At 54.5% G+C, this 27,557-nt stretch overlaps 1 protein-coding gene across 1 annotated transcript; it reads left to right on the top strand.

Moving 5' to 3' along the window:
- The first annotated feature begins 667 nt into the window (after positions 1 to 667).
- Positions 668 to 26,309, top strand: PLLP (plasmolipin). The gene is made up of 4 exons (XM_066243616.1): positions 668 to 949; positions 21,708 to 21,881; positions 24,116 to 24,238; positions 25,474 to 26,309. Exons 1-4 carry the CDS (start codon positions 815 to 817, stop codon positions 25,588 to 25,590), a joined length of 549 nt encoding a protein of 182 aa, XP_066099713.1. The 5' UTR covers positions 668 to 814; the 3' UTR covers positions 25,591 to 26,309.
- Positions 26,310 to 27,557: the final 1,248 nt, after the last annotated feature.

The raw sequence follows: 27,557 nt of genomic DNA, 5'->3' as shown, positions 1-27,557 counted from the left end.
GGCGTGTGTGTGTGTGTGTGTGTGTGTGTGTGTGTGTGTGTGTTTTAGGGTGTGGGTCAGGCAATGAATATGTAACTCCAAGGTCATCTTCCACCTTCTGAGCGACACCCCTGCTCTACTGCGTGCCAGGGGCTTCATTTATTCTGCACAACAGCTCTGTGAGGCAGGCCCTGCCATATCCCTATATTACAGTCGAGGAAAATGAAGCTCAGAGATCTAAGTTACTGCTCAGTTTGTTCATAAGTGAAAAACACATCAACTGAGTCACATGCACCCCGTACACCCCATCCCAGGCTGCTGGGTGCTCAGTCTCCCGGGATGCTGATCCCGCCTTAAGGAGAAAGCAAAGAGAGGCTTAGGGGCTGGCCAAAGGGGACCCAGCACCCTAGAGACACCCAGGAGAGAGCCGGTAGTTGTTACCGGCTAGGAGGGCGCGGATCAGAGGTGTATATCGCTTGCAGACGGCCTTCCCCAGGACAGAAACGCGCAGCTATCTAGGCTGGTTCTGACAGAGCCATTTCACTGGCCGCAGCCTCAGTTTCCCCGTCTGTAAAAGTGGCCCGATGCTGTGGTCTCCAGGCTGGACCTGCCGGCGCAGAGCGAATGGTTAAAGGGGCGGGGCCCTCGGCGGGGGCGGGGCCCGGGCTTTGGCCGCACCTGGCGGCGGCGGATCCCTCCCTCAACGCTGCTCGTGGCCCCGGGAGCGGCGGCTAGAGCCGGGTCCCCCGGGAGGAGCAGCGCAGGAGCCGGGACCCGCCGCGGGAGGGGCGGCGACTGCAGCCGGAGCGACCTCGGGGAGGCGAGCGGAGCCGCGATGGCCGAGTTCCCGTCTAAAGTGAGCACGCGGACCAGCAGCCCCGCGCAGGGCGCCGGCGCGGCGGTCTCGGCGCTGCGCCCGGACCTGGGCTTCGTGCGCTCCATCCTCGGCGGGCTCATGCTGCTGCAACTGGTGAGTGCGCGCGGGGCCCCGGGGATTGAGGGCTCCGGGGAGGCCCTCCGTAGCACCCCGTACACCCCATCCCAGGCTCGCACGCGCCCTGACGCGCCATGCCTACCCCGGGGGCGCCTATACGACCGACGCTCCCGAAGTCACTCTCGAGACCTCGAGAGACCCCGTTGCCGCCCCTGCGAGCTCCGGCACTGTGCACCCATGTTGAGAGTGCCCACTTCAACGCTCCATCATCCCGGCAGGTGGCCACCAGGTGCCACCCACAGAAGCGCCCACTTAAGCCACAATCACTGCGTACGACTCTGTCTCTGTCTTTGCAAGGACAATGCCCGAGCCCCCCCAAAGACCTAGCCGAAGCGAAGTTCAGGCTCGGCTAACTCTCCGCGTGGCTGCACCCCGGAACACTCCTGGTGTAATCGAGAGGGCACATCCGTGCCACCACTTGCACTTAGGCACTGCCCTGTGGGCTCCCGCGCGGGAGCTGGGCCCTTCTGGCTTCCACTGGGTGACCCGCCGGGTTCCAGCCGGTTTGGCCGGCTTAGCGGACCGAGGTACCGCGCCCAGCGCTGGGGAGAGTGACTTGTAGGAAGGCAGGGTAAGACTTCGATGTCTTCCAGACCCTCTGAAGACCTAGCTGTGAGGGCGGACGCATGGGTACACCCCTTCTCCACACACACTCGTTACAGGCTTGGAGGTGTCAGCTTTCTTCTTCTCTCAACTGCCCTCCGTTGACAGTCAGGAAGCTGGGTGGCTGCCCTTGTGGGAGGCTCTCCCCCATCCGAAGGCTTGGGCTATCTTCAGAGGATTAGGGGGTACTCCGAGGTGGGTCAGGATCCATTTTCCTATAGGGCCTCTCCCGCCTTCCGCCCACTGCTGGGTCCTAGCGAGATTGCCAGGCTCAGGCTGGAAGGAGGGGCCCTCTGCCTCCTGGGTCAGTGCTCTCTCTATTTCCAAATTTCTCAATTCTCTCCCTGTAAGCCCCCCTTCTTCACCCCAGCCTCAGGTTCTCCGGGAGGGGTTTGTTTAAGATGTAGATTCTTGGTCACCACCCCCGGAAATAAAGTGGAATTGGAATTTGAACCTCAGGAAGTCCAGCCCAGAAATCTACACTTTTAATTCTTCTCCCGGAGTTGTTTTGGAGATGGGGTAGGGGTGGTGAAGAGAGATAAGGGGTGCGGGTCAGGGGCTAACTTCAATCTGGAGCAGCGCTGTGAGCGAGGCTTTTCCAGCGCAGAGGAGGAAGAGAGCGAGGGCCCCAGGGGTGTGAATGGGCAAAGGAGATCCTTCTGAGTCCAGGAAGTCTCATGGAGGAGAGGCGGTTTCGAAGCAGGGACCTCACTGAAATCTGAGGCCTGGTCGAATGGGCAGGGTGCCCTGTGAGTCAAGGCTTGAGAACCCCAAAATAGAAAGGAAGTTAGGGGGAATGGCCAACAGGTTGGTGAAACTGGACCTGAAGCACTTGTTTCTGGGGAGGCCAGAGATATGGACACGTTTCAGCCATGGGAGGTTTGAGTCCAGCAGAGGGGGCTGAGATGATGAGGTGGTCAGGTAGGCAGGTGGACCCCTAGGGTTAGCTCCTGATGGACAAGACCTGAGCTTCTGCTTCTTTTGCATTTGAACAAGGAGGATTGAGTAAGTGGAATTAGAGGACTTTGGAATGGGAAGAGCACCCTGTTGTGCATACCAGGACCTTGGTAGCCTGTGCCTCTGATTTGGGAGTCCCTGTGGGCTCAGCAGACCAGTCTGAGCATTTGGGTCCCCTCACACAGATGTGGACACTGAAGTCTAAGTAAAATGTAGTCCTGTAGTGGAGATCAGCACTTAGGTCTCCAGACTTCCAGGGACTGGGTGTGACCAGGGTGACTTTCCTCTGCCCTCCCTCTCCTTGTAGTGTTTTTGGGGCAGGGAGGATGAGGGTCTCTCATCAGAGTTCTGAAGACCTGCACCTTTTAGTGCCTTAACCAATCTGCTTCTGGGAGAAGCTGCTTCCTGAGCTGTTTCTCTGGCAACGGACAGTTCCACTGGGTCTGAGATGGGGAAGGGGAGTTAACTCAACTGCTACCACCATCTCCCCGGAAGATGTAATAATAGCTCCCACCAGTAAGGTGGGAGCCCACTAGGCTCCAGGCCCTTTGTCAAAGGCTTTATAGTTTTTCATTCTTCCCCCTTTTACAGGTGAGGAAACTGGGGCTTACAGGTCAGTTCTTTGCCCAGGATCTCACAGCCCTCCTCCACAGGGAAGCTAAGCCCTGAGTGGTCTTTTTCCTCCTGTGCTCTTATGACCACCCTCAGCCGGTCTCTCACCAGGCACAGGGTCTGGTGCTGTTGAAGGAAAGGCTGCATAGAGGAGGCGGTAAATGGGAAGATGAGAACTAACTCTCCAGCAGTGCTCTGTTTCCTAGGATTTGGTGAAGTGGTCCAGATGTGGTGGGAGGGGAGGGCTGGGCCAGGAAATGTATGCTTTGCCTGGTGTTAGATGTGTCCCAGAGAACCCACCTCTCACTCCATCCCCCACCTCATCTAGTTCGGAAAGAACATTATTAGATGGAATGTGATACAGTATCAAGCAATGAAAGACAGAAGAATATATTTTCTAAAGTTGGTAGTATGTGTGGGGAGGCTGACAAGAGACCCTACCAGCAATCTGTAGCAAATTTAAGGCTGTTATTCTTTTTTTTTTTTTACAGGGACAGAGAGAGAGTCAGAGAGAGGGATAGACAGGGACAGACAGACAGGAACGGAGAGAGATGAGAAGCATCATTAGTTTTTCGTTGTGACATTTAATTGTTCATTGATTGCTTTCTCATGTGTGCCTTGACCGTGGGCCTTCAGCAGACTGAGTAACCCCCAGCTCGAGCCAGCGACCTTGGGTCCAAGCTGGTGAGCTTTTTTTTTTTTTTTTTTTGCATAAGCCAGATGAACTCACGCTCAAGCTGGCGACCTCAGGGTCTCGAACCTGGGTCCTTCCGCATCCCAGTCTGACTCTCTATCCACTGCACCACCACCTGGTTAGGCAAGGCTGTTATTCTTTGTTGAGCTTCCTAGCAGCCTGGGCAAAAAGGGGAAACATGATGGATTTATGCAGATAGCATCTTTAAAAAGGAAGCAGGCAAATTTGGCCTACAAACAACTCTTCTGTTGATAAGAACCTGGAGGTTTGATGCTGCAGATTGTATGGGTAGAGGGTGTAGGAATGTTGTGGAAGGTGTGGTGAATTTGTGTTTATGGCTGAGCCCAAAGCCTTTATAGAGTAAATATAAAGAGAATGCCGTTAAATGACCATATGTTTCTTATTTTTTAAATCCTCCCCAAGTCCAGGGGGAAAGACGATGTGGCAATAGGCTCAGAGAGGGTGAAGAGCTTGGCCCACGGGCATGGAGTAGAGGCAGAGCTGGGAACTCACAGCCTGGCTTTAGCTATGCTTCCTGTTTTTATTGTTTTGTTTGTTGTTGGGGGATGGGGAAGCGGAGGGACTTCAGGAAGGAGGAACTCATCAGGAGGCTTCCTGACTGAATTGGGCGCAGAAGGGTGTAGTTAAATGGAAGGACGCAGGACTAAGGAGGATCAGGACAGACCCTGGCTTATGCAAGGGCATCCTTGAGGGCCAGCACGTAGAAGCCGTATGAATGTCCTGTGCCAATGGGGCCACTGTGTTTGGCACCTTCTATTCTTCCTCTTGTCTTACCTGCTGGGATTGGGGGTAGCCCCACAATTCCCAGTTTGCAGGCGAATTAATAGATCAGAAGCCTCACCTGCATTTCATCACAATGATCCAGCTTGAGTAATGCTGAGAGTTTTGGTGGGAGCACAGGCCTGGGAGCAAGAGTCTTGGGTTCAAATTCTGCCTCTGCCTCTTCCTGGCTGTGTGATCTTGGGTAAGATCTTCCCTAATTTCCCTGAACCTCAGTTTCCTTGTTTGTAAAATGGTGACTGGAATTGTGAGGATTATGGAAGATCATGCTTACACATGGTTTAGCGTGGGGTATATTGGAATGAAGGAAACGTAGGATTGACAGTGTCAGAATCCTAGGGCTCTTATGTTGCTATGAGAGGCTGTTTGGTGCATGCTGAACATAAGCTTGCTTGCTCCCAGGGATGGGGAACTCAGTTCCTCTCAAGGTGGCCTGCTCCATCCTGGTGCACTTGGGGGTGTTAGAAAGTTCTTCCTTCTGGTGATCCTGGCTCTGCTTTTAGCCCTAGCAGGCAAGCCAGCTCTTCTCCAGGTGTGCAGAATGGCAGAGCCTGACGGTTAACTCTGACCTGTAGGAAAAAAGTCTGCCTAGGTGAGGTTGTTCAGGTCTGAGAGGTGTGAGCAGAGGTTGGTTGCATTGGGGCTGCAGTGTTGGGTGTAAGGTGGTGGGCAGCGGGGGAAGGTCACGTGCACCCTACAGGTCCTTTAAATATGCCCCACGCGGATCACCCCACGCAACTTCCCTGGCCTCTGTCCCAGGGACCAGGGAACCTCTTCGGGCGGGATACACTGTACTAAATAAGGCTTTTATTATTCCACACTTCGTGGCTATGCCCTATGCCCTTTCTTCTTCCTTGGCAGGGAAAAACACCTTACATTGGGGTCTCCTAGGGTTTTCCTCAGCTCTGAGATTTGTGGGTTCTGTCTCCTTAGTGCAGTATCCCAGGCCCTGCATTCTCACGGGTTTCATCCAACACAGAGCAAAACCAGTGCTTTGTATTGTTAGCTCCGCCTACCTCCCCAGGTAGGGTGTTGACTGTTTGGAATTAATTTATAATTATGTAATAAATAAATGAACACATTCTCCTTAAAAAATAAAAACCCATTACAGATAAGGCTAAAGTTATTCTTGGATCACCTAAACCCTCTCCCCCAAGGAAACCACCATTTTGGGGTGTTTGTAGTTTTTCCCTTTGCATTTTTTTTTTAGACATTGATGGTTTTATTCTGTAGCCTTTGTTCAGAAAGTTGCTTTTCTCACACCCAGTGCACCTGCAATCTCTTCATACAGAGCTGTCTCCCTCCTTTCTCTTTCAGGGTGTCCCATAGTGTCATGGCAACCCCCTCTCATTTAGCCATTTCTCTAAAATAAATAAAACCATCTCAAAATGGTTTTATTGTCTGAAAAAATTATTGACATACAGCAAAACGTTCAAACAGTGCATAGGGTTAGCAAGGGAAGTGCAGTCTTTCTTGTCCCTGACCAGCCTGTGAGGCAGCCACCATCCTGTGTGTAGTGTGCCAGGGCCAGCCAGCGACAGTGTCCTCGCTTAAAAACACACAGAGGGGAGCGCTGTGTGCGTGGGCACGTGCATGGCCATGCTTTCTTTTCTTGGCAATACACCTGGGATGTTCTGTGTGGGTGCGCAACATGCTGAGTGTGTCCTTTCTGTCATCCTCTGTGTACTTAATTTCCTTAATATGTAACCTATTTACAATGCTCTAGGATCAGATAGAGTTGGGCAAGAGCACTGTGAAAAATCTCTGTCCCTTCTGGCTAAGTGTTGACCCACTCTTCCTGGTTTCCCAGGCACCATGTTGTTTTTAAGGAGACCTGGGTGAATATGGGTATAGATCAGGGGTCCCCAAACTACGGCCCGGGGGGCCTCATGCGGCCCCCTGAGGCCATTTATCCGGCCCTCGCCGCACTTCCGGAAGGGGCACCTCTTTCATTGGTGGTCAGTGAGAGGAGCATAGTTCCCGTTGAAATACTGGTCTGTTTGTTGATTTAAATTTACTTGTTCTTTATTTTAAATATTGTATTTGTTCCCGTTTTGTTTTTTTACTTTAAAATAAGATATGTGCAGTGTGCATAGGGATTTGTTCATAGTTGTTTTTTTTTTATAGTCCGGTCCCCCAACGGTCTGAGGGACAGTGAACTGGCCCCCTGTGTAAAGAGTTTGGGGACCCCTGGTATAGATTTTCACTCACCTCTGCATTTTACCCAGGAGGTGTAGTCTGTCCATGTCCTTCTACATGCTTTTCACTTGAATATGCGTCTCGGTGGTTCTGTGGTCTCAGTGTACAGATTGTGACGGCTCCTGCACGTCCCATTGTGCAGCCGTGGTGTGGTGTGCGTGGCCCACGCCTTCCCTGACAGACACTTGGGGTTGTACAAGCCACCGAGGGCATTTCCAGAAGTGGCACCGCTGGGTTGGGCGTGCTTGTTCGTCGTGATTTGATTGCCAGATGCCCTCTGTAGGGGTCATGCGGTCCCCGCAGAGCGCCTCCCGTGGAGTGCCTGTCCCCACGCCCTGACTAGCGGGTGAATTAGCACACCTCTACACGTGCCCCAGTCTGATAGGCAAAATGGTGGGTCTGTGTAGCATTATTCTGTAGTTTTCTTGTGACTGGGGTTGGCCTTTTAAAATATGTTTAAGAGCACTTTGTATTTATTTCCTGTTGGTTGGTATCCCTTCCCCATCCGACTGGGTTGTCTGTCTTACCAACAGCTGGAGCTCTAGAGGGTTTGCACATATTTTCTTCCTAGTTTGTTTTTTGATGTTGCTCATGGTGGTTTTGTTTGTCTTGCAGACTTTTGTTTTTACGTTACTGGATTTCTTTTTATCTTTGTGGCTTCTGGAAATTGGTTCAGAGTGAGAACTTTCTCATTCTGAGTTAATAAAACAATTCCAAGTAGACTGTGAACTTGGAAAGTGTTACATCATCTACGGTTTGTCACACTCCTGAAAGGCTACGAGGAAGGGTGGCCTCAGTTTGGTGCTAAAGTGTCTTTAACACCTTCCCATCCCCCTTTCCCTTATTTATTTATTTTTTAGAGAGAGAGAGACACACACACATTGATTTGTTCCACTTATTTATGCATTCATTGGTTGATTCTTGTACATGCCCTGACTGGGGATAGAACCCACAACCTTGGCGTATGGGGATGATGCTTTAATCAACTGAGCTACCTGGCCAGGGCTCCCCACCACTCTTTTTTAATAGGGAGTTCTGGACCCTGGCAGACGGCTGTATCTGTCTAGGATATAGTAATGTTGTTATATGGTTATTGTACTTAATTTCACAATCAGCTTCTGTTGTGGTGGATAATGTAAATATCCCACTTTTTTTGTGATTTTAAAGTGATTGACTACCAGTACTACCACAATAAAATTCAATTTAAAAGAAAAGAAAAGCTCTATGATGTTAACAGTTACAGGTAAAAATAAAATAATTGGCCCTGGCCGGTTGGCTCAGCGGTAGAGCGTCGGCCTGTCGTGTGGGGCACCCAGGTTCGATTCTCGACCAGGGCACACAGGAGACACGCCCATTTGCTTCTCCACCCCCACCCCCTCCTTCCTCTCTGTCTCTCTCTTCCCCTCCCACAGCCAAGGCTCCATTGGAGCAAAGATGGCCCGGGCGCTGGGGATGGCTCCTTGGCCTCTGCCCAGGCGCTAGAGTGTCTCTGGTCTCAGCAGAGCATCGCCCCCTGGTGGGCAGAGCTTCGCCCCTGGTGGGCGTACGGGGTAGATCCCGGTCGGGCGCATGCGGGAGTCTGTCTGACTGTCTCTCCCCATTTCCAGCTTCAGAAAAATACAAAAAAATAAAAATAAATAAATAAATAAATAAATAAATAAAATAATTGACTAATTTATGTGATATATAGACATTTATCAGTGAGGACTGGTTAAATAATGATCCATTTCTGCAATGGTGTACTATCACTTAGTAAAAAAGATAACATCTTTTTACAGGATGGCCCAAGCCGGGTGGCTCAGTTGGTTGGAGTGTCATCCCGATGCGCCAAGGTTAGGGGTTCAATCCTGGGTCAAGGCACATATGAGAATCAACCAATGAGTGTGTAACTACGTGGAACAAGTTGATTTCTCTCTCTCTCTCTCTCTCTCTCTCTCTCTCTCTCTCTCCCTCCCTGTCTCTCTAAAAATCAATTTTAAAAAATTAAAAACCCCCAATAAGGGAACTCTATATGTATTGATGCTCCGTGGTTAACTGAGAAAAGGAAGGTGTTACACTGCGTGTGCAGATTACTATCACTCGTGTGGGAGAAATGGCCACAGTCTGCACGCAGATGCACCTCTCCGAAGCATGTGTGTATGTGTGTACACGGTTTCTGTAAGGCATGTGAGAAACCACCCTTGGTTGGCCCTGGAGAAGGAAGATGTGCTTAAGAAAATACCATTTTGTTATCTACCATGTCATATATATTACGTGTTTCAAAAATAAATAAAATAACATCAAAAAGCCTTTCAAATAAATGAAAATTGAGTACAAAATAGTTCAGGTATAAAAAAGGACAAATATATGGTGATGAAAAATGATTTGCCTTTGGGTGATGGGCAGCAGTTCAAATGCTATAGCTGTTCACCTGAAACCTATGTACTCCTTTTTTTTTTTCCTTAAAAGATTTTATTTATTCATTTTTAGAGAGAGAGGAGAGAGACAGAGAAAGAAAGAAGGGGGGGAAGAGCAGAGAGCATCAACTCCCATATGTGCCTTGACCAGGCAAGCCCAGGGTTTCGAACTGGCAACCTCAGCATTTCCAGGTCGACGCCCTTATCCACTGCGCTACCACAGGTCAGGTGAAACCTCTGTACTCTTATTGATCAATGTCACCCAGTAAAATTAATTTAAAAAGAAAAAGTTTTTTTTTAATTTTATTTATTTATTTTTTATTTATTCATTTTAGAAAGGAGAGAGAGAGGGAGAGAGAGAGAGAGAGAGAGAGAGGAGAGAGAGAGAGAGAGAAGGGGGAGGAGCAGGAAGCATCAACTCCCATATGTGCCTTGACCAGGTAAGCCCAGGGTTTCGAACCGGCGACCTCAGCATTTCCAGGTTGACGCTTTATCCACCGCGCCACCACAGGTCAGGCGAAACCTCTGTACTCTTATTGATCAGTGTCACCCCATTAAAATTATTTATTTATTTATTTATTTATTTTTTGCATTTTTCTGAAGCTAGAAACAGGGAGAGACAGACAGACTCCCGCATGCGCCCGACCGGGATCCACCCGGCACGCCCACCAGGGGGCGACGCTCTGCCCACCAGGGGGCGATGCTCTGCCCATCCTGGGCGTCGCCATGTTGCGACCCTCCTGGGTGTCGCCATGTTGCGACCAGAGCCACTCTAGCGCCTGGGGCAGAGGCCACAGAGCCATCCCCAGCGCCTGGGCCATCTTTGCTCCAATGGAGCCTTGGCTGCGGGAGGGGAAGAGAGAGACAGAGAGGAAGGCGCGGCGGAGGGGTGGAGAAGCAAATGGGTGCTTCTCCTATGTGCCCTGGCCGGGAATCGAACCCGGGTCCTCCGCATGCTAGGCCGACGCTCTACCGCTGTAAAATTAATTTTAAAAGAAAAAGTTCAGGTAGTTTGTATGCATGCATAGCTGGGAAGGTGGCACGTGCAGGCCCCTCAGGCCCAGAGAGTGGAAGACACTTTTCCGGGGTCAAACAGTGGCAAGCAGTAGCCCCAGAGTCAGTGTTACCGGCTGGGTGACCTTCGGCTCTTTCCTAAACCGTCTGTAAGCGGAAGGAGCACGTGGCCCACAGGGGCCTCAGGGGTAAGGGCCGCGAAGCTGTCCCCATGCGTGGACAGTTGCTGTTTCTGTGCGTGTGGCAGTGCCAGGTGTTGGTCACCCCTTGTCAGCGGGTGAGTTGTCTGGGGTGGAATTCAGTGAGGACCAGGTCCCAGTGTCCTCCTGCTCACAGATGGTCTGGGGGCGCTGCAGGGGTCCTGCCCCGGTCCCCATGGTGAATTGGAACCCGACTGGGGAGAGCCCGGTTTTATTTGGCAGCCCAGTGAGCCCCCCTCCCCAACCCCGCCCAGAGACTAACCGGTTCTTTGTACAGTTGGGCTGGGTTGGTCTCTCCTCTTTGCCCAAGGGGCAGAGGCCAGAGAGGCACCCTAAGTTCTCACAGAGAGGTGAGGGCAGAAAGGCAAGGGCCAAAGGTCAGGCGGGGCCTCTTCTGGGACATTCCAGCTTGAAGAGGGGAGGGAGAGAGATGTCAGACATCAGATTATCCGCTGCCCTGTGTGAAGTTCGCAGCATGGGGTCATCTGCTCCTCCTTGAGGTCAAGGGGGGTTCATCTTGGAGATCACCAGAACAGTAGTGTCGGGGTCTAGGCAGGAGTCTGGCTGATAGAGAAGGCCTTCCCAGTAGGCCGCCCCACCCCGTCTTCCAGAAGGCCGAGGCCAGGCCTCCTGGCGTGCTAACAAGGGTTCCAGCAGGCAGCCCTCTGGGGGGCTGATGGCACAATGGGGGCCTGCCTGGGGTGCTGAGAACACCTTCTGCCCAGAGTTCAAGGTCAGTCGCTGCCCCTCTGTTCTGGCCTTCAGGGCAGTGACGCTGCCATCAAACACGTTGGTCTCCAGGGGTGTCTCTGCAGGCTAGGACCCAGAGGCCTGGCCTCGGAGTCTCTACCGGGTGGCCACAGAACCCCCTGGGTCCTGGCCCTTACTGCCCATGGGCTTGGAGCCAGGCCCAGATTTTCCAAGTGCCTTGGTTTCCTCAGCTGTGAAATGGGCCAGGTCCTGTATTGAGAGCTCGTTGGGCCCAGCGCTGGCTGTAGGAGAGAAGCACTGGTGGGGCCTGGCGGGTGAGTGAGGGGACTGGTTTGGACACGACCCGGGCCTTTGCAGGGGGCCATGGCCTTCTGGAAGGCTCCGTGTCACTTGTAGGGGGGTCCTAGCACTGGAGGCACAGGGAGGCCTCATAGGACTGGGGAAGGAAGGGGTGGAGGGCAGGGCGCTGAGGCCTGATTGCTGGAACCTCACCAAGGAGCATTGTCACTTGCTGTGGGAGCCAGAGAAGGCCTTGGGGATGTGACTCAAGGGGCCCCTGTGTGCCTTCACATCCCTGGGGCCATCTGTGGGGGGGATCTGCTTGGTCTCTGGCCCCAGAGTGCTTCATGGGAACCCAGGTGGGAGGGCGAGCAGGAGATAGTGTGAGCTTCCTGTTGGGAAGGGTTTTTCTGAAATCCTGAGAGTCCCCGATGAACAATAGTGGTGCTGGGCTCCTCGACCTGCAGGGTGCATGCATGCATGGGCTGGCAGGGGCTGACAGGGAGCCTTAGGAAAGCCCTGGAGATGACCCAGGGTCATTCCCTCCCCTGTGACAGCGCAGGCTGCCGGCTCCCTGCTGCACCTGGCACCAAGCAGCCCTCCAGAGAGCTTGTCCAGTGACTGTAGGACTCAATTTGGTAACTCCCGCCTACTTTTTGGTGAAGGAAAGTGAGGTTTAGAGGAGTTGGAAGCCACCCAAGCCCGGGCTGCGGGCTCTGCAGGGTTCTGCATCCACCCTTGCTGCTCTCCACCTCCTGTAGAGCTGCGATTCAGCGATGCTCAGACTGCAGGATGCTCAGAGTGCATGATGTTTAGAGTACATGGGTGTACAGAGTGCAGGATGCTCAGAGTGTACGATGTTCAGAGTACACGGGTGTTCAGAGTGTACGATGCTCAGAGTACAGGGATGCTCAGAGTGCAGGATGCTCAGAGTGCAGGATGCTCAGAGTGCAGGATGCTCAGAGTGTACAATGCTCAGAGTACAGGGATGCTCAGAGTGCAGGATGCTCAGAGTGCAGGATGCTCAGAGTGCAGGATGCTCAGAGTGCAGGATGCTCAGAGTGTACGATGCTCAGAGTACAGGGATGCTCAGAGTGCAGGATGCTCAGAGTGCAGGATGCTCAGAGTGCAGGATGCTCAGAGTGCAGGATGCTCAGGGTACAGGATGCTAGAGTGCAGGATGCTCAGGGTACAGGATGCTAGAGTGCAGGATGCTCAGAGTGCAGGATGCTAGAGTGCAGGATGCTAGAGTGCAGGATGCTCAGAGTGCAGGATGCTCAGGGTACAGGGATGCTCAGAGTGCAGGATGCTCAGAGTGCAGGATGCTCAGAGTGCAGGATGCTCAGAGTGTACAATGCTCAGAGTACAGGGATGCTCAGAGTGCAGGATGCTCAGAGTGCAGGATGCTCAGAGTGCAGGATGCTCAGAGTGCAGGATGCTCAGAGTGCAGGATGCTCAGAGTGTACGATGCTCAGAGTACAGGGATGCTCAGAGTGCAGGATGCTCAGAGTGCAGGATGCTCAGAGTGCAGGATGCTCAGAGTGCAGGATGCTCAGGGTACAGGATGCTAGAGTGCAGGATGCTCAGGGTACAGGATGCTAGAGTGCAGGATGCTCAGAGTGCAGGATGCTAGAGTGCAGGATGCTAGAGTGCAGGATGCTCAGAGTGCAGGATGCTCAGGGTACAGGGATGCTCAGAGTGCAGGATGCTCAGAGTGCAGGATGCTCAGAGTGCAGGATGCTCAGAGTGTACAATGCTCAGAGTACAGGGATGCTCAGAGTGCAGGATGCTCAGAGTGCAGGATGCTCAGAGTGCAGGATGCTCAGAGTGCAGGATGCTCAGAGTGTACGATGCTCAGAGTACAGGGATGCTCAGAGTGCAGGATGCTCAGAGTGCAGGATGCTCAGAGTGCAGGATGCTCAGAGTGCAGGATGCTCAGGGTGCAGGATGCTAGAGTGCAGGATGCTCAGGGTACAGGATGCTAGAGTGCAGGATACTCAGAGTGCAGGATGCTAGAGTGCAGGATGCTAGAGTGCAGGATGCTCAGAGTGCAGGATGCTCAGGGTACAGGGATGCTCAGAGTGCAGGATGCTCAGAGTGCAGGATGCTCAGAGTGCAGGATGCTCAGAGTGCAGGATGCTCAGGGTACAGGATGCTAGAGTGCAGGATGCTCAGAGTGCAAGATGCTAGAGTGCAGGATGCTCAGAGTGCAGGATGCTCAGAGTGCAGGATGCTCAGGGTACAGGATGCTAGAGTGCAGGATGCTCAGGGTACAGGATGCTAGAGTGCAGGATGCTCAGAGTGCAGGATGCTAGAGTGCAGGATGCTAGAGTGCAGGATGCTCAGAGTGCAGGATGCTCAGGGTACAGGATGCTCAGAGTGCAGGATGCTCAGAGTGCAGGATGCTCAGAGTGCAGGATGCTCAGGGTACAGGATGCTAGAGTGCAGGATGCTCAGGGTACAGGATGCTAGAGTGCAGGATGCTCAGAGTGCAGGATGCTAGAGTGCAGGATGCTAGAGTGCAGGATGCTAGAGTGCAGGATGCTCAGAGTGCAGGATGCTCAGGGTACAGGGATGCTCAGGGTACAGGATGCTAGAGTGCAGGATGCTCAGAGTGCAGGATGCTCAGAGTGCAGGATGCTAGAGTGCAGGATGCTCAGAGTGCAGGATGCTCAGAGTGCAGGATGCTCAGGGTACAGGATGCTAGAGTGCAGGATGCTCAGGGTACAGGATGCTAGAGTGCAGGATGCTAGAGTGCAGGATACTCAGAGTGCAGGATGCTAGAGTGCAGGATGCTAGAGTGCAGGATGCTCAGAGTGCAGGATGCTCAGAGTGCAGGATGCTAGAGTGCAGGATGCTCAGAGTGCAGGATGCTCAGAGTGCAGGATGCTCAGGGTACAGGATGCTAGAGTGCAGGATGCTCAGAGTGCAGGATGCTAGAGTGCAGGATGCTCAGAGTGCAGGATGCTCAGGGTACAGGGATGCTCAGAGTGCAGGATGCTCAGAGTGCAGGATGCTCAGGGTACAGGATGCTAGAGTGCAGGATGCTAGAGTGCAGGATGCTCAGGGTACAGGATGCTAGAGTGCAGGATGCTCAGGGTACAGGATGCTCAGAGTGCAGGATGCTCAGGGTACAGGATGCTAGAGTGCAGGATGCTCAGGGTACAGGATGCTAGAGTGCAGGATGCTCAGAGTGCAGGGATGCTCAGAGTGCAGGATGCTAGAGTGCAGGATGCTCAGAGTGCAGGATGCTCAGAGTGCAGGATGCTCAGGGTACAGGATGCTAGAGTGCAGGATGCTCAGGGTACAGGATGCTAGAGTGCAGGATGCTCAGAGTGCAGGGATGCTCAGAGTGCAGGATGCTCAGGGTACAGGATGCTAGAGTGCAGGATGCTCAGGGTACAGGATGCTAGAGTGCAGGATGCTAGAGTGCAGGATGCTCAGTGCAGGATGCTCAGAGTGCAGGATGCTAGAGTGCAGGATGCTAGAGTGCAGGATGCTCAGGGTACAGGGATGCTCAGAGTGCAGGATGCTCAGAGTGCAGGATGCTCAGGGTACAGGGATGCTCAGGGTACAGGATGCTAGAGTGCAGGATGCTCAGAGTGCAGGATGCTCAGGGTACAGGGATGCTCAGGGTACAGGGATGCTCAGAGTGCAGGATGCTCAGAGTACACAGCGCGGGAATTCCAAACAGCCTTGCCCCCAAGCCTCACCCTCTGCACAGCGATGGGGTGGCCTGTGCAGTTGTTGTGGCCAGCCCGGGCGCCTGGAGCCTCTGTCCCCTGCGCCTTTGTCTCCTGTGACACAATAGGTGGCTTTTTATCCCCATAAAGTCCCTTTCACTATAGGGAAAAGGGCCAGGGCGGGGGTGGAGGCTGGGCCTGGCCAGGCCAAGTTCTGAATGTCCTCAGATGCCCAGATGTGTTTCTGCAAGGGGGAACCCCGGGGAAGGGTTCACGTCACTGGCCTGGGCCTCAGTTTCCCGGAGGGTGCAGTGGGGAGAAGGAAGTGTGGGGTATGACCGGGGTGGGGGGAGAAGGAGCCCACCCTTCCACTTTTCTAAAACAGTTGGTTTCGTGTTCAATGTTTAAAAAGCTGAAGCTGTCGCATAGAAATTCAGATTTCTAGTGTCTCTTGGAAAGTTAAAAGTCCTGGCTGCCTCGGGCCTGGGTTCCCGCAGACCCCACCTGACCCCCTCTGTTGTTTCTGTACCCGCCTGCCTGGTGGCTGCTGAGTGTAACACCCCTGTGTTAGCCTCCAGGCTCTGAGGTGCTGTCCCTCCCTCTGGGGTTTGCTTAGCGCTCATGTGTTTGGTGGCAGAGAGAGGGCTGTGCGTCACCCTGGAGGAGGCCTGTGTAGAGGAGTGTCAGGCCTCAGACTGAGGGAAGCCTTGGAGAACATTGTGCATGGGGGAAGACTGAGGTCCCATTGTACAGAGGGGAAGACTGAGGTCTAAAGGGGTAAAGTGTTCTGCTTGGGGACCCTCAGCTTATGAGGAGCAGAAGTGCAGCTCCAGAAAGTGTCCTAGGACTGGGTGGAGTAGACGTCTGGGGCCTCCCGCTTCAGATAAGCCCACCTCCTTTATCAGACAGATGCGTGGGGCCCACATTGGCATAGGGCCCTTATCTGCCAGGCACTGTGCCTGGTGCTTGAGTTTAGATACATTTGTTACTTCCCCCGGGCCTCACACCCCTAGGAACTGTGTGCCCTATTAAAACCCAAGGACACCAGGCACAGGGAATGAATGGACTAGGAAGCCCGACTCTTGCTTCTCAGAGTGGTGCTGACAGTAGGGCATGAACTGAGTGTTGAGTCTCTGTTGGCTGCTGGTCTAAGTACCTTATATTCAGGGTGGGCAAAAGTAGGTTTACGGTTGCATTGTGACATTCTGGTGAGTTAGTAAAGCTATTGTAATGATCATCATAACCTGCCTATCTTTTTCCGTATGAATAACTGTAAACCTACTTTTGCCCACCTCCTGTTTATTTCTTCACTGACATCTCAGAACTACCCCCATGAGGTAGGAGGATGAGGACACTGAGGCACAGAGGGGTCCAGCCACTTGCCCGAAGCCATGCAGCTAGTAGGGAGGCAGGATCAGCACTTGCACCCAGAGAGTTAATAGGCCAAGCTTCCATTGGAATGGATGCTGGTGTCAACGTCTAATCAGATCAGGACGTCCACCTGCATATTCCAACGGTAGCTAAGAAAGACGTATTTGTTTCCTAGGGCTGCTGTAAGAAAAGTCCCACAAAGTGGGTGGCCGAAAACAACAGAAATGTATTCTCACAGTTCTGGAGGCTAGAAGTCCAAAATCAAGGTGTTGGCGGGGGTGGTTCCGTCTTGAGGCTAAAGAGCATCTGATTCAGGCCTCTCTCCTGGCTTCTGGTGGTTGCCAGCAGTCCTTGGCTTGGACACACATCACTCCAATCTCTGCTTCCATCGTCACATGGCATTCTCTGTGTGTGTGTCCAGTTTCCCTCTTCTAAGGACACCAGTCACTGGATTAGGGCCCACCCGAATCGAGGCATGCCTCTTGGTCTGGCATTTGTGATGAATCTCTCTTCTTTGGTCCTGCAGGTGATTTTAATAAAAATATCTCTGGTATCCAATTGTTGAGAGATTCTTTTGGAGGTGCAAAGGACCTGGGGCATATAGGACAGTTCTTGTTTAAAGAGAAAATCCCTAACCTAAAATCTTTAGGTTTTCAGGAAAAAATGCAGGCTGGTGGTGGTGGTGATGGTGGTGGTGGTGGTGGTGGTGGTGGTGGTGGTGGTGGTGGTGATGGTGGTGGTGATGGTGGTGGTAGTGGTGATGGTGGTGGTGGTGGTGGTGGTGGTGGAGGTGGTGATGGTGGTGATGGTGGTGGTGATGGTGGTGGTGGTGGTGGTGATGGTGGTGGTGGTGGTGGTGGTGGTGGAGGTGGTGATGGTGGTGATGGTGGTGGTGGTGGAGGTGGTGATGGTGGTGGTGGTGGTGGTGATGGTGGTGGTGGTGGTGGTGGTGGTGGTGGTGGTGGAGGTGGTGATGGTGGTGGTGGTGGTGGTGATGGTGGTGATGGTGGTGGTGGTGGTGGAGGTGGTGGTGGTAGTGGTGGTGGTGATGGTGGTGGTGGTGGTGGTGGTGGTGGTGATGGTGATGGTGGTGGTGATGGTGGTGGTAGTGGTGATGGTGGTGGTGGTGGTGGTGGTGGTGGAGGTGGTGATGGTGGTGATGGTGGTGGTGGTGGTGGTGGTGGAGGTGGTGATGGTGGTGGTGGTGGTGGTGATGGTGGTGGTGGTGTTGATGGTGATGGTGGTGGTGGTGGTGGTGGTAGAGGTGGTGATCGTGGTGGGGACCTGCACCTTTGAGATTTTCAGACAGTTGTCTTCATCGGTCGTGTTTGGCCAAGGAGCTGTTGCAGGGGCCTCAGAGAGTTTAGAAGTGAGAGAATGAGGTTTGGTTCCTTGTGTGTGTTTATGTTTAAGAGCACAACTCACAAAAAAAAAGAAGAGAGAGAGAGAGAGTAAGACACTCGCAGATGTATCTGTAGACACCTCGGAGTCCTGGAGGCCAGGGACAGGGTCCTGGATGTGAAGGCACAGGGTTCAGCTCCTCCCACATGGCTCCCGCCCTTCCCCTCCCCACCCTCCTCCGCCTTTGCTGGGGGTCCCCTTCCCGGCGAGATCATCTTTCTTGGCCTCTTATCTAAAATTGCAAGTGACCTCCCTGCCTGCTAACCCCCCTCAGCCGGGTTCCCTCCCTTAGCACTTACCTGTATCCACTTGCATTTCTCAGTCTTGATATATTTTTGTTGTTTTATTTTTATTTATTGAGTTTTAGAGAGAGGACGGGAGGGAGAAAGAGAGAGAGACATTGACCCCTTGCTCCACCCATTCATGCTGTCACCGGTTGACCCTTGCAAATGCTCTGACGGGATCAAACGCAACCTCGGCATGTTGGGACGACGCTGTAACCAACTGAGCTACCTAGCCAAGGCCCTGTCTTGGGTTCTTAGCTGGCTGTCCCCCTGCGAGAGCAGGGCTTTTGTGTGTATGTGTGGGGGAGGGGGGTTTGAAGTTGTGAGAGAACTGTCCCAGCCAAAGGGACCTGGGGACAGCCCTGGAGGCAGGTGGCAGTCGGGGTCCACCCTCCTTCCTCCAAACAGCGGGTTTCCTGTTCTCTGTTGGATAATAAGACAAGCCCTTTGGCCCCTTCTCCCTGCTAGAATATGGGTCTGCTGTAGGAGGGAGGGGCCCCGGCCAACAGAGGGGTCAGTGAGTGGGGAGCCCTGTCTTGGTGGGGGCGCTCCCTTCAGATTCTTGGGGCTGCGGGGGAAAGAGGTTTGGGGGGTGGTGGAAACCAGTCAGTCTAGTTCAGATGGAGGAATGGACCTTCCTTGTTCTGGGGCAGAAACCGAGGCGGCTACCTGGGCTGGGGCCAGGGCAGCGAGGCCAGAAGGAAGAGTGACATTCCCGCTGCTGATCTGGCAACTTCGTCTCCCAGATGCACTTGTTCACCTGGAACACAGGGCTGGGCGGGAGGGCCAGGCAGGGACCTGGGAGCCCTCGCAGCCTGCCCAAGTGGCCTCATTTTGTACACATCCCTAAGGAACTCTCAGTGGCCCAGGTTCCGGGGGAGGGCAGATCTGGGTTCAAATTTTGCCCTCCCTTTTTACCCACGGGTGACTGCGAGTGACCGCAGGCACATTTCCTTCTGGGCTTCAGTTTGGGCAACAGGGATAATAAATAGCACTGACTGATGAGAGGGCTGTGGGGGGAGGGGTGAAGTCAAAGGGGAGGTGCTCCCCGAGGCTGGGGCAGCCGGAGGGCCGGAGGGCCGTGCGTGGTCGCTGTGAGCAAGTCCGCGAGTGTTCATGCCTATAAAATAGGTCGTTAGTGTAAACTTGAATTGGTCTTTTCTTAATTTTCAGTTCACTGAGTTTCCTAACTTCCTTTCAGACAGTTAAAGCCAAGCAGCATGACAGAAGGACCCTGCTTTAAGGGAAAAGAGAATGGTTTGTCTCTGCCCTGTCCAGGTCTCACCTTGGGAGGGTCCCTGGGACACGCTGCTTCAGGAGTGTCTGTTCTTCAGAACAGTGACCTGGCCTGGCTCTGCGGGGTCTTGGCCCCCTGATGTGTCTATTTCAGGCAGGGTGTCCTAAGGATGAGGGTTAATGGTGTGCTGAGACACCCTGACCCTCGGTCTTTATTGATAAGGGCTCTGTCCCCACCTTGTGTGACTGCTGGCAGAGTTCTGTTACCCGGGCCACCTTCCTCACCTGCAAAGTGGGACCCCCCAGGCCACTGCCAGCCTGTTTGTATACTGGTCAGAGGAGCAGACTCACCAATTCACACCTGCTTCCACTTGTAGTACGCAGCACCTGAACAGGGTGGGTTTCCACCTGTTTGGCAGATTAGGGAAACAGGCCTGTTTGCTCCAGGGCACATATTTATTGAGCACGTATTATGTGCTGGGCGCTGTTGGGAACTGGAGATACAGCAATGTACAAAACAGGATTTGTCATGGTGCCTCAGGAGTGGGAGGGCCTCCCAGAGCTGCCCAGGTGGGATGCAGAGAGAGAGGAAGGCGCATGTCCGGGATCACACAGCACTGACCTGGCAGGATTGAAACCCGGCTGTTGACTTGACTCCCAGGCCCAGGGCTCCGTCCACCTCGCCCCCTCCCCAGCCTCTTGTGGGAGAAGGGCAGTGAGAGGAGGAAGGAAGGTTGTCAGAGGGGCTGCTGGATTCCGGGCCACTCGGCTAAGGTCATTCTTGTCCTGACCCGACATGTAGGGGGATCTATACAGAAACGTCCTTTTGGGTCTTGGCGGGAGCTTTGGGCGGGGTGTGCAGCTGGCACTCAGCTCTGGCTGCACTCTGGGTCATGAGCCCTTGGGTGTGTGCCAGCTCTCTCCTGTGTCTGCTCCAGGAGTCTGCCACAGGTCATCAACTGGTATGAGTGGCCCGGGGTACTTTTTGTCCCCAAACCAGCAGCCAGAGGCAAGTCTCACTCCTGAGTCACTTTTCTGTGATCTGATAGTTGGCTCATCTCGGGCTGGTGGCAAGGGCACTTTTGTTGGGGCCGCATGCCTGGACATTGCTCTTCTGTGAGTCTTCATCGGCCATGGAGCCTTGTCCCCAAGCTCTGTGGTAGACCCTCCCTCCCCTCGGTGGCCTGCCCAGTCGGGCCTAGTGGGCCAGGGAAGGGACTCCAGAGCACGCCCTCTGCATGGAGACGGAGGGCTGGGGAGGCTGGGATGGCCACATGTGAGCAGCCAGCGCGGGCCTCCCCTGGGCTCCCGGCCTCTGAGCAGACTCCCTGTGGGTCCGTCCTGCTGTCGTGCCCCCAGGTTGCCCCCCCCCCAGCTGTGTGGAATCCCCTGTGGCTGGAGGGCTGGGTGGGGCACAGTGTACCCACTGTGAACACAAAGGCAAATGCTTCCGTCATATTCACTTGAGTACATGAACTCCTGGGTCCTTAATGCGGTCCTAAGACACAGGTATGGTCACTGTATTCACTGGACAGATGAGATGACCAAAGCACAGAGAGCTTGCGGATTTGCCCGAGGTCGCTCAGCTGTTCAGGGGAGGGAGCTTTTAAACCAGGCAGTATCTCTGGCCTCCATGCCATCAGCAGCTCCACGCACTGTCTGCTAGGATGCTAGGGCCCCCGCCGTGTGGGAGTGGGGGGACAGACAGCTTGGCTTCTGTGAGGCCCAGCTTCACCTGGGAGGCAGGGATAGTAATGCCGGTTTAGAGGAGCAATTAGAGTCAGAGAAGGTGGTGCAGGCAGGGTTCGGTGGGGCGCCAGGTGGAGGTGACCCAGGGGACACACACGGGGTTTGTTTTCCCACCCCAGGGAGTCAGACCGACCCTCGGGAATGTGCTGGTGCCTTCCTCTGTCTTTCAGCAGCTTGACAAAGCCCCTGGCACAGCCCAGGTCCTGTGCTGGGTGCCCGGGCCCAGCTGAGTGAGACCAGTTCTGCCCTGCCCTCTGGGAACTCCAGTCTGGGGAGGGAACTAGGATTCTGGCCCTGGGGCGTGGGGGCCTGAGGAGCCATGCGAGCCCCCGAGTGTTCTGGAACCCAGACTGGAGGAGCGGGGACCCTGGAGCAGGTGACACTTCAGCTGAGGCCTGAAAGGGGAGTAAGTTACCGGGAAAGGCTTGGTTGGTACCGGTGGTCTGCAGGAGCAGCCAGGGCCCAGGGCAGTGTGTCTGGTCGGTGGCCTCGGGCCCCTGTGCTGGGGGCTGTGGGAGACTCCGGCCCTGTCCTCCTCCCCCAGGTGCTGGGGCTGCTGGTGTGGGCCCTGATTGCTGATACCCCGTACCACCTGTACCCGGCCTACGGCTGGGTGATGTTCGTTGCTGTCTTCCTCTGGCTGGCGACAATCGTCTTCTTCGTTCTCTACCTGTTCCAGCTGCACGTGAAGTTGTACATGGTGCCCTGGCCGGTGGTGGTGAGTCTGGGTGGGGGCCCGAGGGGGTTCCAGGTTGAGCACTCTGCCTTGGGGAGCAGCCATGACAGTGAGACCTCCCCCTACCTGAGAAGTGGCGGGGAGGGGGCTGGCCGCGGTCCTCAGGGGCCTGCCGCTGGCCTGCACAGCTGGCTGGGGAGGGGGCTAATGGTTCGGTGTCCAGTTTTTCTGAGCACTGGGAGCAGGAGCCAGGGAGGACACGGTTTGACTTTCTCTGGGGAAGGGAGTAGAAGCGAGGGGCTGTGGGATGGAGGGACCGGAGGCCATTGGAGTGTTGAAAATAGGGGGCAGTCGGAGTTTGAACCTGTGTTGCAGAGGATCTCTGGACTCTGGCTGGGCCCAGACAGGCAGCCCTGGGCCTGGGGGCTGGTCTGGTCTGGCAGGAACACCCAGGACGGCTGGGTGTGCAGGACGCCCTCGGGCAGTGCGGGGCCACCCGCCTGCCGCCTCCAGGGTGAAGCCCGTGCAGCCCGGAGGGGGGGTAGCATCCCAGGTTGACCCAGGTCTGTCTCCTCAGGACACAGCGTCCTTCGGAAGTACCCAGGCCAGACACAGAGCAAGTGCTGGGTTTTCTCTGACCCGGAAAACCCCTGCAGCTGGGCTCTGAGGCTTTCAGTGAGCCGAGAGGAGAGAGAGGCACATGACTGTAAGACAAGCAAGGCTGGGACTAGGCAGCATTGTTTGCAATTCAATGACTTTTTAAACTGAGGAAACGTGAGTCATCCTCAAGACAGACCCGGTTTGTTAGATCTTGACATCACTGGCAGGGGCCAGGTGGCGTCTGCAGCGGGTGCCGAGCGTGGAGGGGAGAGGGGAGATCCTGGGGCGAGGAGGGGCATTCTGACTGCGGGCTAGGGTCCAGCCCGGCCCCACTGGAGACGGAGGGGCCTAGGTGTCTGGCCCCAGCTGCTGATGGCGGGGCTCCCTTCCCGGGCCGTGACTGCGGGCTAGGGTCCAGCCCGGCCCCACTGGAGACGAGGGGCCTAGGTGTCTGGCCCCAGCTGCTGATGGTGGGGCTCCCTTCCCGAGCCGTGACTGCGGGCTAGGGTCCAGCCCGGCCCCACTGGAGATGGAGGGGCCTAGGTGTCTGGCCCCAGCTGCTGATGGTGGGGCTCCCTTCCCGGGCCGTGACTGCGGGCTAGGGTCCAGCCGGCCCCACTGGAGACGAGGGGCCTAGGTGTCTGGCCCCAGCTGCTGATGGCGGGGCTCCCTTCCCGGGCCGTGACAGCAGGGCTGTGTCTCCCACACTCCTGGACCTCCTAGCAGAGGGGCGGAGGGGGCTTGCCTGCATCTACCAAAGGCTGCACTGGGACTGTCCTGGGTTAGGGGCTGCAAGCCCCCTCACCCCCCCCCCCCCCCCCCCGGCAGGCTAGATATGTGAAGTGGGTCAGGAGGGGTTCTGGAGAGCTCAGTACCACTGGGCCACAGGGAGCCGCTTCTACTCAGCTCCAACTGTTAGTGGGAGAGCAGGCCCCTTGGGGCCAAATCTACTAGTAATTTGATTGAAGGATTTTTTATGAAAGCTTCAGGTTTTAGTATGAAATCTAATTTACGATGTTGGTAATTAAACAAAATAATCTATGAGATGAACCAAACAAGTCTGAGGGCCACCGGTCTGCAGGCTCTGTGGGGGCTGTGAACCGGCTCCAGGGACCAGGTGTTGGAGAAACGGCACCTGGGCCTGGTTGGCAGCTAAGGGCCCTTCCTGCCAGTCAGGCTCAGGATCCCGCTGGGTCCTGACCCTGGCGTTTGACGTGAGTCCTTGAGGCTAGGATGTGGCCAAAAGGCATAAGATTCCTCCCACTGGGTACAAGGGGTGGGAGACCACCGCCCACCACCAAGGCCTAGGGGCCTGGCTCGGCCCTGAGGGGACACGGAGGAGCAGCCTGGAGTCCTTTAGCCGGTGTACTCAGCCTGGGCTCAGCCTCCTGCAGTAGGGAATGAGGTTCGCCTGCTGGGAGAGTCGCTGCCCCTGGCCACACCCTGCAGGCCCTCCGGCCATTTCCCTGCCCCTCAGCCTTGGGTGTTCATGCTCCCAGTTCAGATGGACTCCGGGCAGAGCACGTGGGGACCGCTGCTGAGGCCGTGTCTCTCCGTCCCCATCCCCAAGCACCAGCCCATCCTGGCTACTAAGGGGCGTGCCGGTGGGAACCAGGAGGTCCCAGTTACTGGAAGTCTCGTGTCTTAAGCCTGTCCTCCCTTCTCCCACCCCCCAGTTAATGATATTTAACGTGGGCGCCACTGTTCTCTACATCACCGCCTTCATCACCTGCTCCGCTGCAGTCGAGGTGACGTCCCTGAAGGGCACCCGGCAGTATAACCAGCGTGCAGCTGCTTCCGTGAGTACAGTACGGTTCCCTGGTTGTCCTCGGCAGAAATAGGGGGCTGGCCAAAGCGAGGTTGGCGCCCCTGGGTCCCCATTGCTCTCTGGTTCGAGGCCAGGCTCCTGCCACCTCCCGAGTTCCCATCCCGACGCTCAGCAGGACTCGGGAGCAAGGCTGACTCCGTCTTCAGTTAAAAGACCTTGAAGAACCAGAATCCTCGTGGTAAACAGAAGTTTTGGGTTAACTCTTGGGCTTGGCTGTGTATCACACTGATTTAGGGTCATATGCCCCCTGGGGGAGTCTGATAAAAACTATCACCCCTACCTAGAAAAGGGGACACGCAACAAACAACCTTTGGTTTAGACTATTGGGGGTTCCCAGGCTCTCCCATGAAGCCCAAGTTCAGGCTCTGTGTCAAGTAGCCCGTGAACAGCAGTGGCCTTCATGAGTCCCCTCGAGTCCCGGCACACACATTGCCTCACGGATGCTTTGACTCCTGAATGAGGGGGACAAAGGACTACCAGTCCCTTCTGACAGACAAGGAAACTGAGGCTCAGAGTAACACTCCAACTAAGTCCAGGGTAGGGCAGGGTCTAGACCAGGACGTGGGCTCCTCAGTCTTGCCGGTGAGGGCAGTTTTGAAATCAGTGAACTCAGGCTCTGGGGCAGAGACAGGCAGCTTCTGAGTGTGGCCATCTGTGGAATCCAGAAAATTCCTAGGGTAGCTTTGGAATGTTGTCTTTTTAACACCACATCCCTGATGTGTCCAAAATTGCTCTCAGTCACTTGCTAGCACATTGTCCAGATGCCGTCATGCTCCCTGTCAGCCCTCACGTTAGTTGCTGAGTAAGTGTATGGCTAAGGGGAAGTCGCTGTGGCCGTCAGAGCAGCCGGTCCTGGTTCACTGAGGAGCCCTCGGTTTCCCTGTGCCTGTCCGAGGCTCACGTTAGTTGCTGAGTAAGTGTATGGCTAAGGGGAAGTCGCTGTGGCTGTCAGAGCAGCCGGTCCGTGTTCACTGAGGAGCCCTCGGTTTCCCTGTGCCTGTCCGAGGCTCACGTTAGTTGCTGAGTAAGTGTATGGCTAAGGGGAAGTCGCTGTGGCTGTCAGAGCAGCCGGTCCCTGTTCACTGAGGAGCCCTCGGTTTCCCTGTGCCTGTCCGAGGCTCTCCCTCTCAAGCTTGGACCCATGTCACCACACCGCTGCCCCAGGTCGTGCTGCTGACAACTCAGCCTTGGTATCTTCTCTTCCAGTTCTTTGCGTGTTTAGTGATGATTGCCTACGGAGTGAGCGCGTTCTTCAGCTTCCAGGCCTGGCGAGGAGTGGGCAGCAATGCGGCCACCAGTCAGATGGCCGGCGGCTATGCCTAAGCAGCCCGCGCCGAGGCCCGCTGTGGGGCTGACGGTGGCAGTCTGGTCACAGTGCAGAAAGGATACTTGCTTCTCTCTGACCATCAGACTTGGGCTCACCCAGCACTCCTGAGGAACCAGCATCCTTCCTCTGGCTCCGCCCAAGTCCACATGCGCGTGGGTTGGAAAGAGGCCACCGGCTGAGACCTCCGCCACCTCATCCCCCTTATTCAGCAGAAGGTGACGGGGGATTTGGGGATCATTGTCTCTGCTTTGTCTTTAGAGGATTCAGTGTCCAAGGCGCGGCCCAGCCTTCTTACCAGCACTAAACACACTACTAACCAGGACTCCAGACCTGCAGCCCGACCCACCATAGAGTAAGCCTAACAAGCAACGTGCCCCGCCCCCAAACCCTGGAAGGGAGACACTTCTGACAGCGTGGTCTTCCTTCCCTCTGTATTTCCAACATAGCAGTTATTTAAAACAGATTGGTTCTGAGCTCCTTCTCAATGATGAAACCCATCTCGAAGGCTTCCCTCCCTTCCCCAAGCCCTTGTTTCTAAGTCCCTTTGGGAAGAGCTATTGTCAGTAACAACTGCTTCCCTGACACTGTTGATTAGACATGTGGGATATGAGGGAGGGAGGGCGGGCAGCAAGACCTTGACTGGTGAGTTGTCACGTGCATGGTGGTGATTTTGTTGTTTTTAGTTTTTTTACAAAAATAAAGATGGAAGAACTTATATGCAAAGGTGTTGGGGAATCATGGTTGTGGATGCTCTTTTTTTTATATTTTATTTATAAATAAATTTTTATTAATTTTAATGGGGTGACATACTATTTTTTTTTAAATTTATTTATAAATAAATTTTTATTAATTTTAATGGGGTGGGTTGTGGATGCTCTTACCCTCCAGGAAGCCACCGGGTAAGATGGTACAGAGGCCCTAAATGTCCATGATGGGGCAGCACCAGTTCCTGAGTCGCTCGGGACCAGCCACTTCTGGGACCTGAGGTCGGGTGACCAGCTTCCTGCTTGACTGGTCTGGTTTATGCTGTTTTTGTCCTGGCCTAAGTTTAGTAGCACCTCTTTTTATTCTACGAATGGTCTTGGCCCTGGCTGGTTGGCTCAGTGGTAGAGCGTCAGCCTGGCGTGCAGGAGTCCCGGGTTCGATTCCCGGCCAGGGCACATAGGAGAAGCGCCCATCTGCTTCTCCACCCCTCCGCCTCTCCTTCCTCTCTGTCTCTCTCTTCCCCTCCCGCAGCCAGGGCTCCATTGGAGCAAAGTTGGCCGGGTGCTGGGGATGGCTCTGTGGCCTCTGCCTCAGGCGCTGGAATGGCTCTGGTTGCAACAGAGCATTGCCCCCTGGTGGGCGTGCCGGGTGGATCCCGGTCGGGTGCATGTGGGAGTCTGTCTGACTGCCTCCCCGTTTCCAACTTCAGAAAAATCCAAAAAAAAAAAAGGTCTCAGTTATAAATCACTTAGGAATCCTAACTTTAGGCAAGTTAGGTCATGTTCAACTTCAGATTGCTGTAATTCACCTCCTTGCACACTGGCGAAGTTCAGAGGTGACGTAAGTGGGTGGTGAGCTTGACTGATGAGCAGAGCTGGCACAGACAGCAGGGAACAGGGTCCTCCTAAGCTTATTTTCTATTACTACAGAGCATCATGCTCTGAATAATGAGCCAAAGGCATTTCTGGGCAGCCCTTGGTCCTTTTTGAAAAACTGGGAACACTGAAAAAGTAACAATTCAAACAGTGTGAATGCGCCCCTCCATTACAGAGGGCTGGAGGACTGAGCAGGCTACCACGGGTCCTGGTTCTTGCCTTCGTCCTGGTGTAAATATTAACAGCGTTCCTTTTTACTCTCAAGTGTGTCAGAATAATAAATTATAGCTATTTAAGGACTAAGCCATCAGAGAGTTAGTTTTAAAGGGTCAACCCACTTTCTTTTGAGGCTTAAGAGGGAAAAAACCCCTAGACAAGTCTTC

Source organism: Saccopteryx bilineata, chromosome 9 (genome assembly GCF_036850765.1).
Source record: "Saccopteryx bilineata isolate mSacBil1 chromosome 9, mSacBil1_pri_phased_curated, whole genome shotgun sequence".
In the NCBI taxonomy this organism is placed as follows: domain Eukaryota; kingdom Metazoa; phylum Chordata; class Mammalia; order Chiroptera; family Emballonuridae; genus Saccopteryx; species Saccopteryx bilineata.
Note: the sequence above shows the minus strand (reverse complement) of the source record. Positions and strands in the feature narration are given on the sequence as shown.

Excerpts from the sequence above, each read along its gene's own strand:
- PLLP (XM_066243616.1), top strand. The coding sequence starts at position 815 with ATGGCCGAGTTCCCGTCTAAAGTGAGCACGCGGACCAGCAGCCCCGCG. Across the intron at positions 950-21,707 it reads GGCTCATGCTGCTGCAACTG|GTGCTGGGGCTGCTGGTGTG; the intron begins GTGAGTGCGCGC and ends CTCCTCCCCCAG. Across the intron at positions 21,882-24,115 it reads TGGTGCCCTGGCCGGTGGTG|TTAATGATATTTAACGTGGG; the intron begins GTGAGTCTGGGT and ends CCCACCCCCCAG.